The 14,412-nt window shown below is 46.7% G+C and overlaps 1 protein-coding gene across 1 annotated transcript in view; it reads left to right on the forward strand.

Annotated features, from left to right (window-relative positions):
- Nucleotides 1-14,412, forward strand: part of LOC114663920 (Wilms tumor protein 1-interacting protein-like) — an 81,556-nt gene that overhangs the window by 34,493 nt on the left and 32,651 nt on the right. The window contains exon 2 of the mRNA XM_028817870.2: nt 4,164-4,265. Within this exon, the coding sequence (XP_028673703.2) occupies nt 4,164-4,265 (102 nt within the window). The remainder of the gene's footprint in view (nt 1-4,163; nt 4,266-14,412) is intronic.

Consider the following 14,412-nt stretch of genomic DNA (forward strand, 5'->3'; position numbering starts at 1 on the left):
AAAAACACAGGCTTCAGTTTTCTGAAATCCTTAAAACGTTCATCAAACTCGACCTTCAAATGATGTAGAAATGTGGAAATCAACTGAAAACATGCCTGTTGATCAGCTGTCATGCAGCTCTTCAGGTTTGGGAAATGCAGAATCTTGCCACCTTCCAAGTCATTGATGAAAATGCTCAGTTTTGTTTCAAAGGCACAACATTTTTCTTGCAATTCGACAACGGTTTTGTCTGCACCCTGAAGTGACAAATTCAGTGTATTTATATGTCCCATAATATCAACAAGAAATGCCAGCAGTGCGACCTTGTCACTGTCTTGAATAAATGTTAAAAATTCTGCAGCTTCTTTGTATTCAAGGACTGCAGGAAGTCAGCTACATCTTCACGGAGATTCCAGAACCTTTCCAACACACGGCCCTTGCTTAACCATCTGACGTCATTGTGAAGCAGCAAATCTCCAAATTCTGCAGACATCTCTTCAAGAAAAGAACGAAACAGACGATGCTGCAGAGACGAATTACATCGTAAAAAATTCACTAATTTCACAAGAGTAGACATCACTTCCGCCAGTTCGTCACAAAGTTTTGAACAGAGGGCAGACTGATGAATGATGCAGTGATAAGCAACAAGGTTGGGCTGAAGTGCCTTCATACGAGTGACAAGTCCTCTATCTTTACCAGTCATTGCTGGTGCCCCGTCTGTTGTAAGGGAAACCATTTTTGTTACATCCAATCCAGCTGCGTGCATAAACTGCGATAATGCTGAAAACACGTCCTCACCGCGGGTCTGTTTTGCTAGCGGTAGTAATGTCAGAAAGTCTTCAACAAAATTATGGCCATCAAAAAATCTTGTGAACATACAGAGTTGAGACATGTCAGTTTTATCAGTGGATTCATCGCACGCGAGAGCAAACAATTTAGCCTGTTTAAGATCTGATATTAACTGACCACCGACCACATGTGAATTTCCCATTAGGATTAATAAAGTATCTATCTATCTATCTATCTATCTATCTATCTATCTATCTATCTATCTATCTATCTATCTATCTATCTATCTATCTATCTATCTATCGATCGATCGTCAGAAAGGTCATCTGCACGACGACTAGCAGTATTGTCTGATAATGGTATCTGCTGAATCAGTTCAACACACTTTTTGTCGCTAAACAGAACCGAAGAAGCAGACATCATGCATTCTTTAACAACCTCTGCATCAGTAAATGCTTTCTTATGTCTGCCAAGAACCCAAACAATGCGTAGCGAAGCTTCTGTAACATTTGATTGTGTGGTGGTCGCTTTCGTCATCAGCGATGAACTCGCTACCAACGACGACTTAAGGACGTCGATCTTATGCGAACGGAGCTCTGACTTTGGTGGATAGTTCGCATTGTAAAAAAGACCAAAAAATGCCAGATGACCAAACGCAAATTTTATATGCCAAACAGTTTTCAAAAATGCCAGATTTCAGTTATTTGGCATAAAAAATACCAGTTGGCAACCCTGCTACAGAGTAAATAATAAAACAACAATAATTTTGGTGCTTTTATATTCGGACTTTTGACTTACGCAGAAGACAGTCGCGGTCCGCCAAAAACGTCTTGGCGGTCCGGATTGTGGACCGCGGTCCGCCGTTTGAGTACCCCTACCTTAGCAGAAACCCAGTAGCTGATCGTGCGTGTGGTCTCGCCACAAATCTGCGTGAACAGCTGATGGAAAAGGGAAAAGATTTCACTGCATTCTCCCGTGCTGTGGATGAGAGCAGCGACACATCTGATACTGCCCAGCTGTCAGTCTTCATCCGTGGAGTGGACTCAACATCTGAGCGATGAAAATCAATGCATGGCACAACCACAGCAAAAGCAGTCTTTGAAGAGGTTTCCAAATGTGGAACTCAAATGAGGCTACCTTGGGATAAACGTGTGGGACTACCGACAGAAGAGTGGATTGGTGGCCAGGATTCGGGAGAACTCTGCAGGTGAGCTAACTCTTTATCACTGCATCACACATCAGGAATCGTTGTGTGGCAAAGCCCTGAAGATGGGACACGTTATGAGCAACATGACACGAGTAGTTCACTTTCTAAGAGCTAAAGGTTTGAATCACCGGCAGTTCAAGTCTTTTCTGAAGGAGTGTTGTTGGGAATACGCAGGCGTGTCGCATCACTCGGAGGTGAGATGCTTAAGCAGAGGAAAAGTACTGAACAGATGTTTCGAGCTGCGTGAGGAAATTTGTCAGTTTCTAGAAAGCAAAGGGAAAGACGCAGCAGAGCTCTGGGATAAAGAGTTTCTGTCTGAGCTGGAGCCATCTCGATGTGCTGAACCTGCAGCTTCGTGTCATGACAGACATGTACGCTGCAGTGAGGGCTTTTCAAACAAAATTGTGCCTGTGGGAAACTCCGATGCTGCAAGGAAACCTGGGCCTTTTATCTCGCTGCCAAACCATAAAAACACAGATCTCTGCCACCGTCTTCCCAAGTGCACAGTTTGCTGAAAAACTCGGCCGACTTTGATGGGCAGAAATGTAGGTTTGAACTGCTTAGTAATCCGTTTGCAGTTGACGTGGAAACATAGATAGATAGATAGATGTGAAAGGCTCTATATAATAGATACTTTATTAATCCCAAGGGGAAATTCAGGGCACCAACTAACCTCCAAATGGAGCTGATTGAACTCCAGTGTAGTCCATCCATCCGTTTTCCAACCCGCTGAATCTGAACACAGGGTCACGGGGGTCTGCTGGAGCCAATCCCAGCCAACACAGGGCGCAAGGCAGGGAACCAATCCCAGGCAGGGCACACACCAAGCACACACTAGGGCCAATTTAGAATCGCCTAACCTACATGTCTTTGGACTGTGGGAGGAAACCATGCAGACACAGGGTGAACATGCAAACTCCACGTAGGGCGGACCCGGGAAGCGAACCCAGGTCTCCTAACTGAGAGGCAGCAGCGCTACCCACTGCGCCACCGTGCCGCCCCACTCCAGTTTAGTGACATGCTGAAGTCAAAGTATGACGCTGTGGACGCTGCACAGTCTCCACATTACATCCCTGACACAAGGCCCCAGCTGTGTGAGCAACTCTTCTGCTTGATGGAGATGAACAGAACATCACACCTTCACTCAATCCCGAGGATTTCCTCAGCTCAAATATTGATGAACTGGCATCCAAGAAGAGATGCCAGGTATCTGTCTTGGTCTAGTGTGCATCAGAGTGGAGCAAACTGAGCTTGAATGAATGTTTTCTTTATGCACTCCAAGGCATGGACTTGAATTGTTGGATTTTCATTGAAGGAAATTATTAGAATTCTTATTATTGTTAGCCTGGGGGAAAAAAAAAGGTAACCATTGAAACTGAACTCCGAAGGCTACAAACAGAGAAAGAGGCGTAAGATTTTTTTTAAATTTTATTATTTAAGAAATGAATGCCACAGATGTCTTTTATTTGACATTTGATTTCACGTGTGTTTATAGTATTAAGCTTTGCCTGTTCCAGATTCAAAGTTTAAGCAAAACTTAAGTTTGTTTCCATACAAAAAGGTCCATCGTTATATCTGATGAGAAGGAAAAACTTCCTCAATTCTAGACCTTTTTTCAGTAAATATCAAGGTTGGCCCACGACTTTGTCCAAGTTTTTAATGTGTATTTGAGTTTGACACCCCTGGGTTAGAGAGTCGAGGCTGGGGGCCTGTTAAAGCCCACTGTGGCACTCCTTGGGTGATTTTGGGCTGCACAAGTGAATTCTATTGTATCGTATTTACGGGCGCACATCGCCGACTGCCTGAGAGACGTGATTGAATACGGCTGGAGAAGTGGCGTCAAGTGACTTGGGCTCACCAGGGCTCGGGGTGTCTGCTGTAAGTCCGTGTGCTCAGCTTTGTGGGTTGTGCGTTTATTTACCCAGCATGCCTTGCTCCACTGGCCCCTGGCAGTTTTCGATGTTTGATTTGCTTGTTTTTTTAATTCCCCGTCTGTGCCTCCCTGTAAGCTTCACCTAAGGGACCAGGAGGCCCAAATGCCTGCCAGTCTTTATTTTAATTGTTAGAATTTGATGTGCTGTTGTGTCACTGCGGGTGGTTTACTTGTTCATTTTGATCAACTCCAGATCCTAACAAGATGCATGTCAGTTTATTTATTTTTAAACTTTGATCTCTTTCTGTTTTTCAGGTAACTGCGTGAAGTGTGCCAAAGGTGTCTATGGGGCAAACCAGGCGTGCCAGGCAATGGGGAATTTGTACCATGACAGCTGCTTTACTTGCAGTGCCTGCAGTAAGTGTTCCTTTCTCCATTTCTCTAAAGCACAATTGCAGTTCCTGTCTCTTGTCGTTTTCTTGGGCAGGTTGGCTAATAAAGTGACGTCCTCAGACCTTCACAATTAATCACGTGAAGGCTGCAGCCCCTCTCAGGCTCTCAGAAACATGGCAGCAGTCCACAGTGTTAAGTCATCACTCATACAGGGCTGATTTAGAGCTACCAGAAAACCCTGCAGACCCCCGAGGTGGGGGGCACACGCCGACTTTACATAGACGGTGACTGCAGGCGGGACGCCGGGCCCACGAGACCACAGTGCGTCGGCCTTCTTCAAGGTGTGTGTTTACCACAAGTCCCAGGGTGGCTGACTTACAAACGGAGTTGTGGGTCTTTGAACTTCAGCTTGAACACCGTAGAGGGGGCAGTGGGATTCAATTTAAAAAAAAAAAAAAGAGTAAAATACGGGATTTTGGAGTTTGCTGAAAAAAATGAAGCAAATGCAAAGTTTAGAGCTACGCCATCTGTAAGGATGTCCTGCTGTTTTAATTTTGGAGACGCCACTCAGCCCAGTGTGGCTCACATCTCCTGCTCACCTGACGTACCCAAAATGTTGACATTTGAAACCTGCCAAGGTGCCCCTTGGACCGGCAGACACTGACGCCATTTCTAGTCCTCTACAGCACTGACACTTAAAGAGTTTTTTTTCCTCACCACCCAGTTGTACCTTTTGTGTCCTCGTGACCCCCATTTGCCATGGAGTTTCCTCCATCCCCTTGTGCAATCGTTGTCGTTCGTTGTTATGGGGTCCCCCTTGAAGATTCTCCACCAGTCATCGTCCCTGAGGAAGTCGGTTTTCCCACCTTGGAGAATTGACACCCATCGTTAATCCGCCTGGCCTGTGGTGACCCGTAACACTTAATCCTGCACACCGTTCACAACGCGTCCCCGTTCAGTGTTCATGGGAGTCACAACCCACAGTTTGGGAAGCACTGCTCTAGAGGGTAAGACACTTCCTCAGTCCTAACCTCTTTTCTTCTTACGGCTGCTCCCGGGGTTGCCACAGCGGATCATCTTCTTCCATTTCTTTCTGTCCTCGTCATCTTTGTCTGTCACACCCGTCACCTGCATGTCCTCTCTCACCACATCCATAAACCTTCTCTTAGGCCTTGCTCTTCTCCTCTTGCCTGGCAGCTCTATCCTTAGCACCCTTCTCTCAGTATACCCAGCATCTCTCCTCTGCTCATGACTTCATGAATCCTAACACTGGTGCAAAATTTGCTCGTAGCCGACATCTGTCTGTGACGGTGAGTTGAGGTTGGACGCGAGTCAGTCGAACGTAACAGCAGGCAGCCCCCCCCACCTACTCCCTTCTGTGACGTCACCCGTCCGTCTGCCTGAGCTTTAAAGGTTCATCTCCTCCGGGCTCTGCTCACAGTTTATATCCTACACTCCTAATGGCTCTCCACTGCCGTTTTTCTTTTATTGCACCCACTTCTCCAGGTGTTGCCACACAAATGCATTAAAAGCTCACGTTTCCCTTCTTTTCACGTGTGTGTGTGTGTTCTGCAGGCCCATCCCCAGGCCTGTCTTTCGTCGTTTCCCTTTTTAGCTGTGTGTATTTCTGTCTGATGTCTCTACTTCCTGTGTTCAGAACTTTTCATGTGTGTACGGTACTCCTCATTGGACACACAGACATCTGAATTTCATCTGTGATTACGGATATGTTAGTCCACCTAACTGATTGTTGTCTGCAGATTTGACTAACTAATTACATCATTATCTGAACTATTTATAAAGAACAGCACTCCCCTCGTGGGACTCGACCTTTGACCTTAGCCAGGGCTGAAAATGTCCCTCGTGCTGTAACACTGGGCCTTCTGTGCCGTGGCCAGTTGTGCTCCCTGAATTCCGGAGTCTTGTCGTCTCTCGTGGATACGCTAGCAAGAGAAGTTTAGAAATTCAAGCTCCATGCTGTCACCGTAATCGGAGGCTTTTGATGCTCCTTTGTGAAGCTCCAACACAGAAGAGAAACGGGATCTTCTGTCTGCATCAGAAATGGAAGTCAGCAGCGTTGCTGTTTCCTTCTCTTATCTCTTAGAATCACTTCCATTAATTGGTGTGTGATGTATGTTAAGCTTACTTGGCTCTACTTTGCTCAGTCAGATTTCTGTAAAATACTGTGGCCACTAGGGGGCCCCCCAAAGCCCCAACCCCTTGACACAGTTGCTACAAGCTCAGTCCCGGGTTAACAGAGTCTGTCAATACACAAATGGAAGGCTTCTCTTTAACCAGTTCTCCTTCTTTCTGTGTGGACCTCCAAAGGGTGTTTTCTCTTTTGTGTTCTCCTCCACACCCCCCAGGTGAGCTTCATCCAACTTCTCCCCCTGATTCACCTGAGGAAGATGATGCGCTCCTTTTTAACCTGAACCTGGGATTACTTCTGGTGCACTGAAAGCAATTTCTGGCCTGACAGGGTGGGCCAGCAGCTCCTTCTAGTGGCGCCACGGGCCCCAATGAGGCTGCCCACCACACTGACAACTCCCATGCAGCCTTGTGGGTGTCCAAGTGGGAGCCGCAACCAGAGGGATGCTGCCACCCAGTGTGCTGGAGGAATACTTGGCTTTGCGAAGCAGACTTCCTTTGTCCTTCTGCTCCAATGGTCTCCTGACCGGGAAAGACCCCATTAATCAACCTGGCCAGGATGCCTGTCTGTCTACATTTACATTATATTGATGTGCAGGGCAGTATTTTTTTATGTTTTACATAAATTGTGCCCTTTTAAACCCAACAGACAGACACTCGGGACACAGGGTGAAAGCACTAAGAAGTATTTTAAGTCGTCTTCTTCTTCTTCTTCTCAACAGTGCCATAAGCACCACAGCCACAATAATACAGGCAAGAAATACGATAAACACAATTCTTTGTCTGTTTTGTCCTCCACACCTCCCAGAGAGCTTTGTCCACCACCACCCGACTCCGGCTCGCTTGCTGGGTCTCCAGCAGTCCTTTATATAGTCCTTGACGTGGAAGTGCTTCTGCTCTTCCGTCCATGTGACTTGCCAGCACTTCTGGGGCAGATGGAGATGTAAAGTTCTTTAATCAGCCCTGAAGTACTTCAGGGCTTCCGTCCTCATGACTTCTAGTACTTCTGGGCTATAAGGGAAGTATGACTCCCCAGGTCCTTTCACAGCACCCAACAGGGCTGAGAAGCCAAACTCCAAGTCCCACAATGCCCTGTGGGAATCTGGGACATCACCACACTCCAGGGGAGCTACCATGTAGAGTTTTGGGGGAGGCAGTGTCGACAAGTAGCCGCCTCCCCCATCCTTCTATCTCAGGGGCGTCCCAGCCGGGATGAGTTGCCAGCCATCTCTTACAATACATATATAATATACACACACACAGGGTGAGCCAAAAAGAAGTACCACATTTCAAATGTTTATTCTACAAAAACACTACAAGATCAACTAGATTTCATTACAACACAAGTAAGGGGATACCAAATAGATGGTGGTATTATTAGAGATACTCTCGCTTGACTCGTTCAGCCACTTAAAGCAGAATAGCAGCGATTTCGTGGCGAAAAGCGTCCTTGAGGGCTTCAAGGTTTTGAGGTCAGTGTGTGTATACCTTGGACTTCAGAGAGCCCCACAAGAAGAAATCGCAGGCGAACGTGAAGGCCACCTGACATCGCCATGCAGGGAGATCAGCTTCCTCGGAAAAATCTCCCACAAAACTTGCATGGATCTCCACTCAGGCCGTATGACCTGTCGCTCCATCCTGTTGATACCAGGTGTCCACCAGTCCAGGCATCCATTTCTTCCAGTTCTCTAGCATTTCAATGTAAAGTTCTGAAGTGACGGTGACCATTGCTCCCCCCTCCTCAAAAAAGTAAGGGCCTACAATGCCAAACTCTGCAACGGCCCCCCAAACTGTAACACATGTGCTCACCATGCGGGGGTCTCTGATGAAGTTCACGAGGGTCAGTTTCAGCCCAATAGCAAAAGTTTTGCTTATTTACGCAGCCATTCAATTGGAAATGTGCCTCGTCACTGACGTCACATGACGATGGCATCTCGATGAACGATTTCCAGAATGTTGGCGCACGACTCTCTATGGCTCTCCCAGTCTCTCTCAGTGAGTTCCTGCACTGCCGTTATTTTGTAAGGATGGAAATGAAAAATCAAAGATGTGTTGGAAATGCCGATGGCAGAAGTGCGCTGAATGTCTAGGAGACTGCAGAATGGCCGCCCTTGGATGTTTTCAGGCGTTCATTCGTACAGCCCGAGGACGGTTCAGTGTTGGACCCATCTGTCTACATTTAGAATTGTTTTCTGATTTAGGACGTCTCCGTCAGGAGGAATGCTGAAGTGCGTTTGGATGGCGCGTTGCGTAATGAGAATGGATTCGTTGTTTCTGAAGAACAATTTGACAGCACGGTGTGCACCGGACCAAGGCATGTGGCCGACTGAGAACTAAAGGGATTGCCTATCAAAGAAACCCCAAACCACCTCAACACACCTCACACAATGACCATGAGAAACGGGGTACTTCAGTTTGGCCCACCCTGTGTGTGCAATATATAAATATATAATATACTATCTGTGTAAGACCGTGCTGTAAAACGCCCAGGCTCCTAGAAGCCATGGATTCTGTCACTTCAATCAATCAATGGCATCAGTTGTGCATCAGCGGCTAAGCGAGTTTCTCTCTTTTCTCAGCGTTTTCACTTTGCCGACAGTCGCTTTCTTGGAGCTTCACGTTGTAGCCTTGCACTTTCGGGCTATTTAATATAATATAATATGTAGGGTGCGTGTGTGTAGAAAATGAGTTGTGATGGATCAGAATTCCAGCTGTGAGATTTTCAGGCGTCTCTTGCTTTCCAAGTGATGTCGGCATCTTTGTGTGTGTAAGTATGTTTGTGTGTCGTGATGAGCGTCACTGAACTGAACTCAAAAACAAATCAGTAAATCCGACTGGGATGGCTGTTAGAAATAGAAAATGCTAGAAACCTGTTGATGTTGAGCCAAATTACTTCAGCAGGCTTTGCTCTACAGAGGTGATGGTTTTGCATTTTCGGATGACATTTGTACTCCCAACTACAGCACAGATAGGAAAGGAAATATGAGTCTTTCATTTCATATAATAAAATATTGGCTGGCGATGTGTTATTGTTAATATTACAGCTTTATGTAGGCATGTGCTGGACACGTCCAGTTTGTCTCAGATCAACAAGTGTTTGCGCCTGATCCTTTTTATTGACTCCATACACCATAATCCTCTGGAATATTTATGGAAAATGCAGTAGTTGTTGATCAGTCCTTGGATTGTGTTTCTGGTTAAGGAGGTGTTTGTAAGGCTGATGGGCATTTGTCCTGTAAATAGGTTCCCACTGACGCTTGTTAATGTTGTGTATTTGTTTGACGTCATGGAGATGCCACCACATACAGTACATTCAGCAGTGAAGATGTTAAGTATGTATGTAAGATGTATGTAAGAATGGGATCCCTGTATATTCTGAGAGGCAAAACAAAAAATAAAGTCGTATAAGCGTCTGGTCTTTAGAGGCTGCAGTCCAAGATGAGACTGAGGGGAGTGGGAGGGGCTTCTGGTATCCAGGCAGGAATGGGCGGGTCCAGGAGTGCGTATGATACAAGTGACATCAGAGGTAGAACGGGTGTCAGTATTCCGTCCTGCAGAGGGGGAAGAAGAAAAAGCTTTAGGCAACAGTGCCACCTCCTGGTCCGGAGGGGAATTACTGTCATCAGAGCCCCTCAGCTGTCCCAGAACGCGAGCACGTGACAAGTGAAGGTTTACATTTCCTTTGTTGAGTTGAACAGCAGCTGACTCCATCTTGTAACGACTTAACTCTTATTTTGTATGGTAAGTGCTGGAACAGGCGCTCCGGTTTCCTCCCACAGTCCAAAGACATGCAGGTTAGGTGCATTGGTGATCCTATTGTCCCTACTGTGTGCATGGTGTGTGTGCCTTGTGGTGGGCTGGCGCCCTGCCCGGGGTTTGTTCCTGCCTTGCACCCTGTGTTGGCTGGGATTGGCTCCAACAGACCCCCATGACCCTGTATTAGAATAATAGCGGGTTGGATAATGGATGGACGGAAGTGCTGGAACAATTGTAAACTCTACTCTGTATGTTCTCTTAATTTATTTTTTGCTCTAAATAGGTGGCATTTTTTTTATTATCATTAAACCTACAATGACCTTGTGTTAAGTGTTTTAGGATGTTGAAGGCTCTCAAAACTGCAAATCAATAAGACCCTGTCTAATTCAGGGTTATTGGGCCCGAGGCTGTGCGGCTGATTCATGGGATGCCAGGCCATCACAAGGTCCACTCGCTCACTCACAATCATCATACACGTTCACAGATGAGTTTATTTTAAATTACCTTAATACACACCTCATCGGGATAACGGAGAAAAACTCCCGTCCATGAAGACAAGCGGAGTCCACAAAAGGCAGCGCTGCCCTGCCACTCTAGTAACAGAGATGACCACAGTGGCTCTGTCACCATGACGTCTTTCCAGTCAGGAGAGTTTTATTGCTTTCAAGTTATACTTGATAACTGCTCCAGGGGTGCTGTGCAATGTGCCCAGACCCCCAAAGGCCATGAACTAAGACGCTTACCCCTCTGGGATTAATAAAGTACTGAAAATCCAAATAAAATGGCAGCAGACGGGTCCTGTTAGGAGTGTGGGGTGAAGATTCCACCTCGGGCATTGACAGGGTCGGGCAGACGTGTCGGCCCTGTGCTCTCGCTCCTCTGTATCACCCACAGAAACCTTGTGGAGACTTTTACTTCCTCTACAGTCAAGTCAGTCTGATGGACTTCTGGGCAGGAGTGTCTGGCAGCAGCCCGAGGAGCTCACTAACCCACCCAGTCAGTAGCAGCGACAGGCAGTCTGTACAAAAATCAGTGCCAGCTTATGACCTGAATGGGAATTCCTAGGTCCCCATCACAGCTTGGCACCAGGTAGACGCTACTGTGAGTGTGCAGCATTTAACCTCCAGGACCACTGGAGGCCTGTTGTGGCTCACGTGTCACTTGTGGCCTCTCAGAACGTTTTTTGGCTGCCCATTTGTCAATGTCTGCCCCTGCCCTATTCCAGAGCCCACAGCGAAGACCTTCTCTGGCGCGATTAGACCACTGGTGTTGCGAAAGAGGGTACGACTTTTATAATAGTAGGTAATGGAATCCACAGTTTGTGAGGCTTTACTGTAACTTAAACTCATGTGGAAGAAAAAAATGCAATTTTGTTAGGATTTGGTTATCAAAATGCCAAAAAGCTGATGGCAGGGATTGTATTTCTAATTTGAACCTTGCCGTGTAAATCGCTAGAGTTAGGAGGCGTAAGTGAGACGGCACACTACAGAACACTCGGCCTCACATCTTTAACACGCAGCTTTTACAGTCCAAAGTGTTCCCTAGGCCGACGATGGTCCTTTTATCTAACGATTTCAAGACGCGTTGAAAGCGGCTCTCCTCTGGGCACTCGCTCACTCATGTCGACCGGTTAGGAGTCTTGCTGTAAAGTGCTGTCTCTTCGTATCACGTTACACGACTTCTGGTCAGAGGGGATTGCCGATCACGTCGCCGGGTCATGTCAAATCACACGGCTCGGTGAGGACCGTCCAGCACAGTTTGACCTCCCCAGAGTATTGCGAGTCTCCCACTTTTCCTGACGGCCAAACACGTGCCGCCTGATGACGCTAAGAGCACGAGCTTTATTGTCGTTTTACGTCCATACAAGATCATTTAGTTGAGCCAAGTGTATTAGAAATAGGGAGGATGAGCACTACAGTCAGTTAAAGAGGGCCTGTTGAAAAGAGCAGCTTATCGTTACAGTGTGGAAGCAGCATTATGTATCATGAAGGTGCGGACCCCCATATCCAGGACTTGACAGTTTACGAGTAGCATGCACGGTCCAGAAGTAGGAATGGCACTGGACGGGTGCTGCTCTGTGTGTGGAGTTCAGCCGCAGCCTTGGCTCTTGTTTTTCCTTTTCATCATCAATGCAAGTCACGGACTAGTTGGACTGAATAGCTGAGCATGTCAGACAAGACGACTTGGGGGTCTCGAGGAAGCATTGTCACTGCTGCCAACTCACTAGGATCCTGTAAATGGAGTCTACGACTGAAAGTCGCTGGGAGAGCTGCGTGGTGTGACCAGCAGCCTGAGGGCGAGACCCCTTTTGAGATGACCTCCTAAACGAGACACTCATGTCCGTCCCCCCCTAAATATCACTAGTCTTTATGTTTCAGATCGGATTTGCTGTTCGACCAGGCAGAGACCCTCAGTGTGCCGTCCACTGCTTTATCTGCTTACTCTCCATAACGTGGACCGGTCGGAGGTGAGGTGTCAGATTTGTCTTTTTTTCTCAAAGATAGTGAAATGCCAGACTGCTGTTCGGCTGGTGGTCCTACACGGCCTCGACACCAGACAGTAAAAACAACAACAATAATAATAATAAAGTCGCATCACATTCAGGATTTAAATTCTTTTCTCTATCGCAACAAATCATCAAAGTGTTTTTGACCTTTTTTAATTCCCGAATTATTGAGGCTCTCCTATATAACGTGCTAATTAAATCAAATTGTTCGGTTGCAGTTTTTGCAGTCCGCAGACCAAAACAGAAAATTCCAAAACTGTCAAAATAATAATTTAAGTAAGACTGTAATTAAAAATTGGTGAAGGCAGACAAATCCCCGTGGGAGGTTTGCGTGTTTACTGCAGGTCTCGGTGTTCGTTGTTTTAGTTGAAGGTAATAATCATCTCCGCCGTCGCTCGCCGTGCTGCAAGTTTCACTGTTAGGAAGGCGTGAGGAAGAGCGAAATCGAAGGAAATGAGACGAGAGAGAGACAAGCAATTCTTTGTTTCTGTCATGGGTGGGAAATTCATGGCCTGCATCTCACAAAAAGCGCACTTGAAGCTATCTTTAGAATTTGAGGTTAACTTCTGGGTGGAGTGCAGCTTCCTGTTTTGAGGCGTCAAGCAGGTGGCTTTGTGGGACGACAGGCCGTTTCTCAATCATTAGAGCTGACTTGCCCGGCACATTTAGCTGCAGATTTGATTTGTGGGGTATGGTGTCTCTCTGTCTCTCTCTCTCGTGGCTTGTCCAGTTTGCATTTTCCACTTTTTATGCCATCCGTTCTGTAAGGACTCAGTCGGATTTGCACATTCATGGATTGCCCAGAGGACGTAACGGGCTGAGGCCGCTTTTACCTCTGATCTTCTTCTTTCAGCTGTTCCTGTTAGGGGTCACCACAGTGGATCATCTTCTTCCATATCTTCCTGTCCTCTCCATCTTGCTCTGTCACACCCGTCACCTGCATGTCCTCTCTCACCACATCCATAAACCTTCTCTTAGTCCTTCCTCTTCTCCTCTTACCTGGCAGCTCTATCCTTAGCACCCTTCTCCCAATATAGATAGATAGATCCCAAGGGGAAATTCCCATACTCCAGCAGCAGCATACTGATAAAGACAATATTAAATTAAAGAGTGATAACAATGTAGTTATACAGACAGACAATAACTTTATAATGTTAACGTTTACCCCCCCGGCTGGAATTGAAGAGTCGCATAGTGTGTGGGGGGAGGAACGATCTCCTCAGTCTGTCAGTGGAGTAGGACAGTGATGTACTGTATAATATACTTCTCATCTCTCCTCTTCACATGTCCACACCAACACCATCTCACCTCTTTGACTTTGTCCCACCTGAGCTGACCCTCTAATGTCCTCATTTCTAATCCTGTCCATCCTCGTCACCCCCAATGCAAATCTTAACATCTTGAACTCTGCCACCTCCAGCTCTGTCTCCTGTGCCACCGTCTCCAGCACATATAACATAGCTGGTCTCACCACCGTCCTGTAGACCTTCCCTGTCACTCTTGCTGATACCTGTCTGTCACAAATCACTCCTGACACTCTTCTCCAGCCACTCCACCCTGCCTGCACTCTCTTCTTCACTTCTCTTCCGCACTCCCCATTACTCTGTACTGTTGATCCCAAGTATTTAAACTCGTCCACCTTCACCAACTCTACTCCCTCATCCTCACCATTCCACTGACCTCCCTCTCATTCACACACATGTATTCTGTCTTGGTGGTCCTACTGACCTTCATTCCTCTCCTCTCTTGAGCAGATCTCCA

This window comes from Erpetoichthys calabaricus, chromosome 13 (assembly GCF_900747795.2).
Source record: "Erpetoichthys calabaricus chromosome 13, fErpCal1.3, whole genome shotgun sequence".
Classification (NCBI taxonomy): domain Eukaryota; kingdom Metazoa; phylum Chordata; class Cladistia; order Polypteriformes; family Polypteridae; genus Erpetoichthys; species Erpetoichthys calabaricus.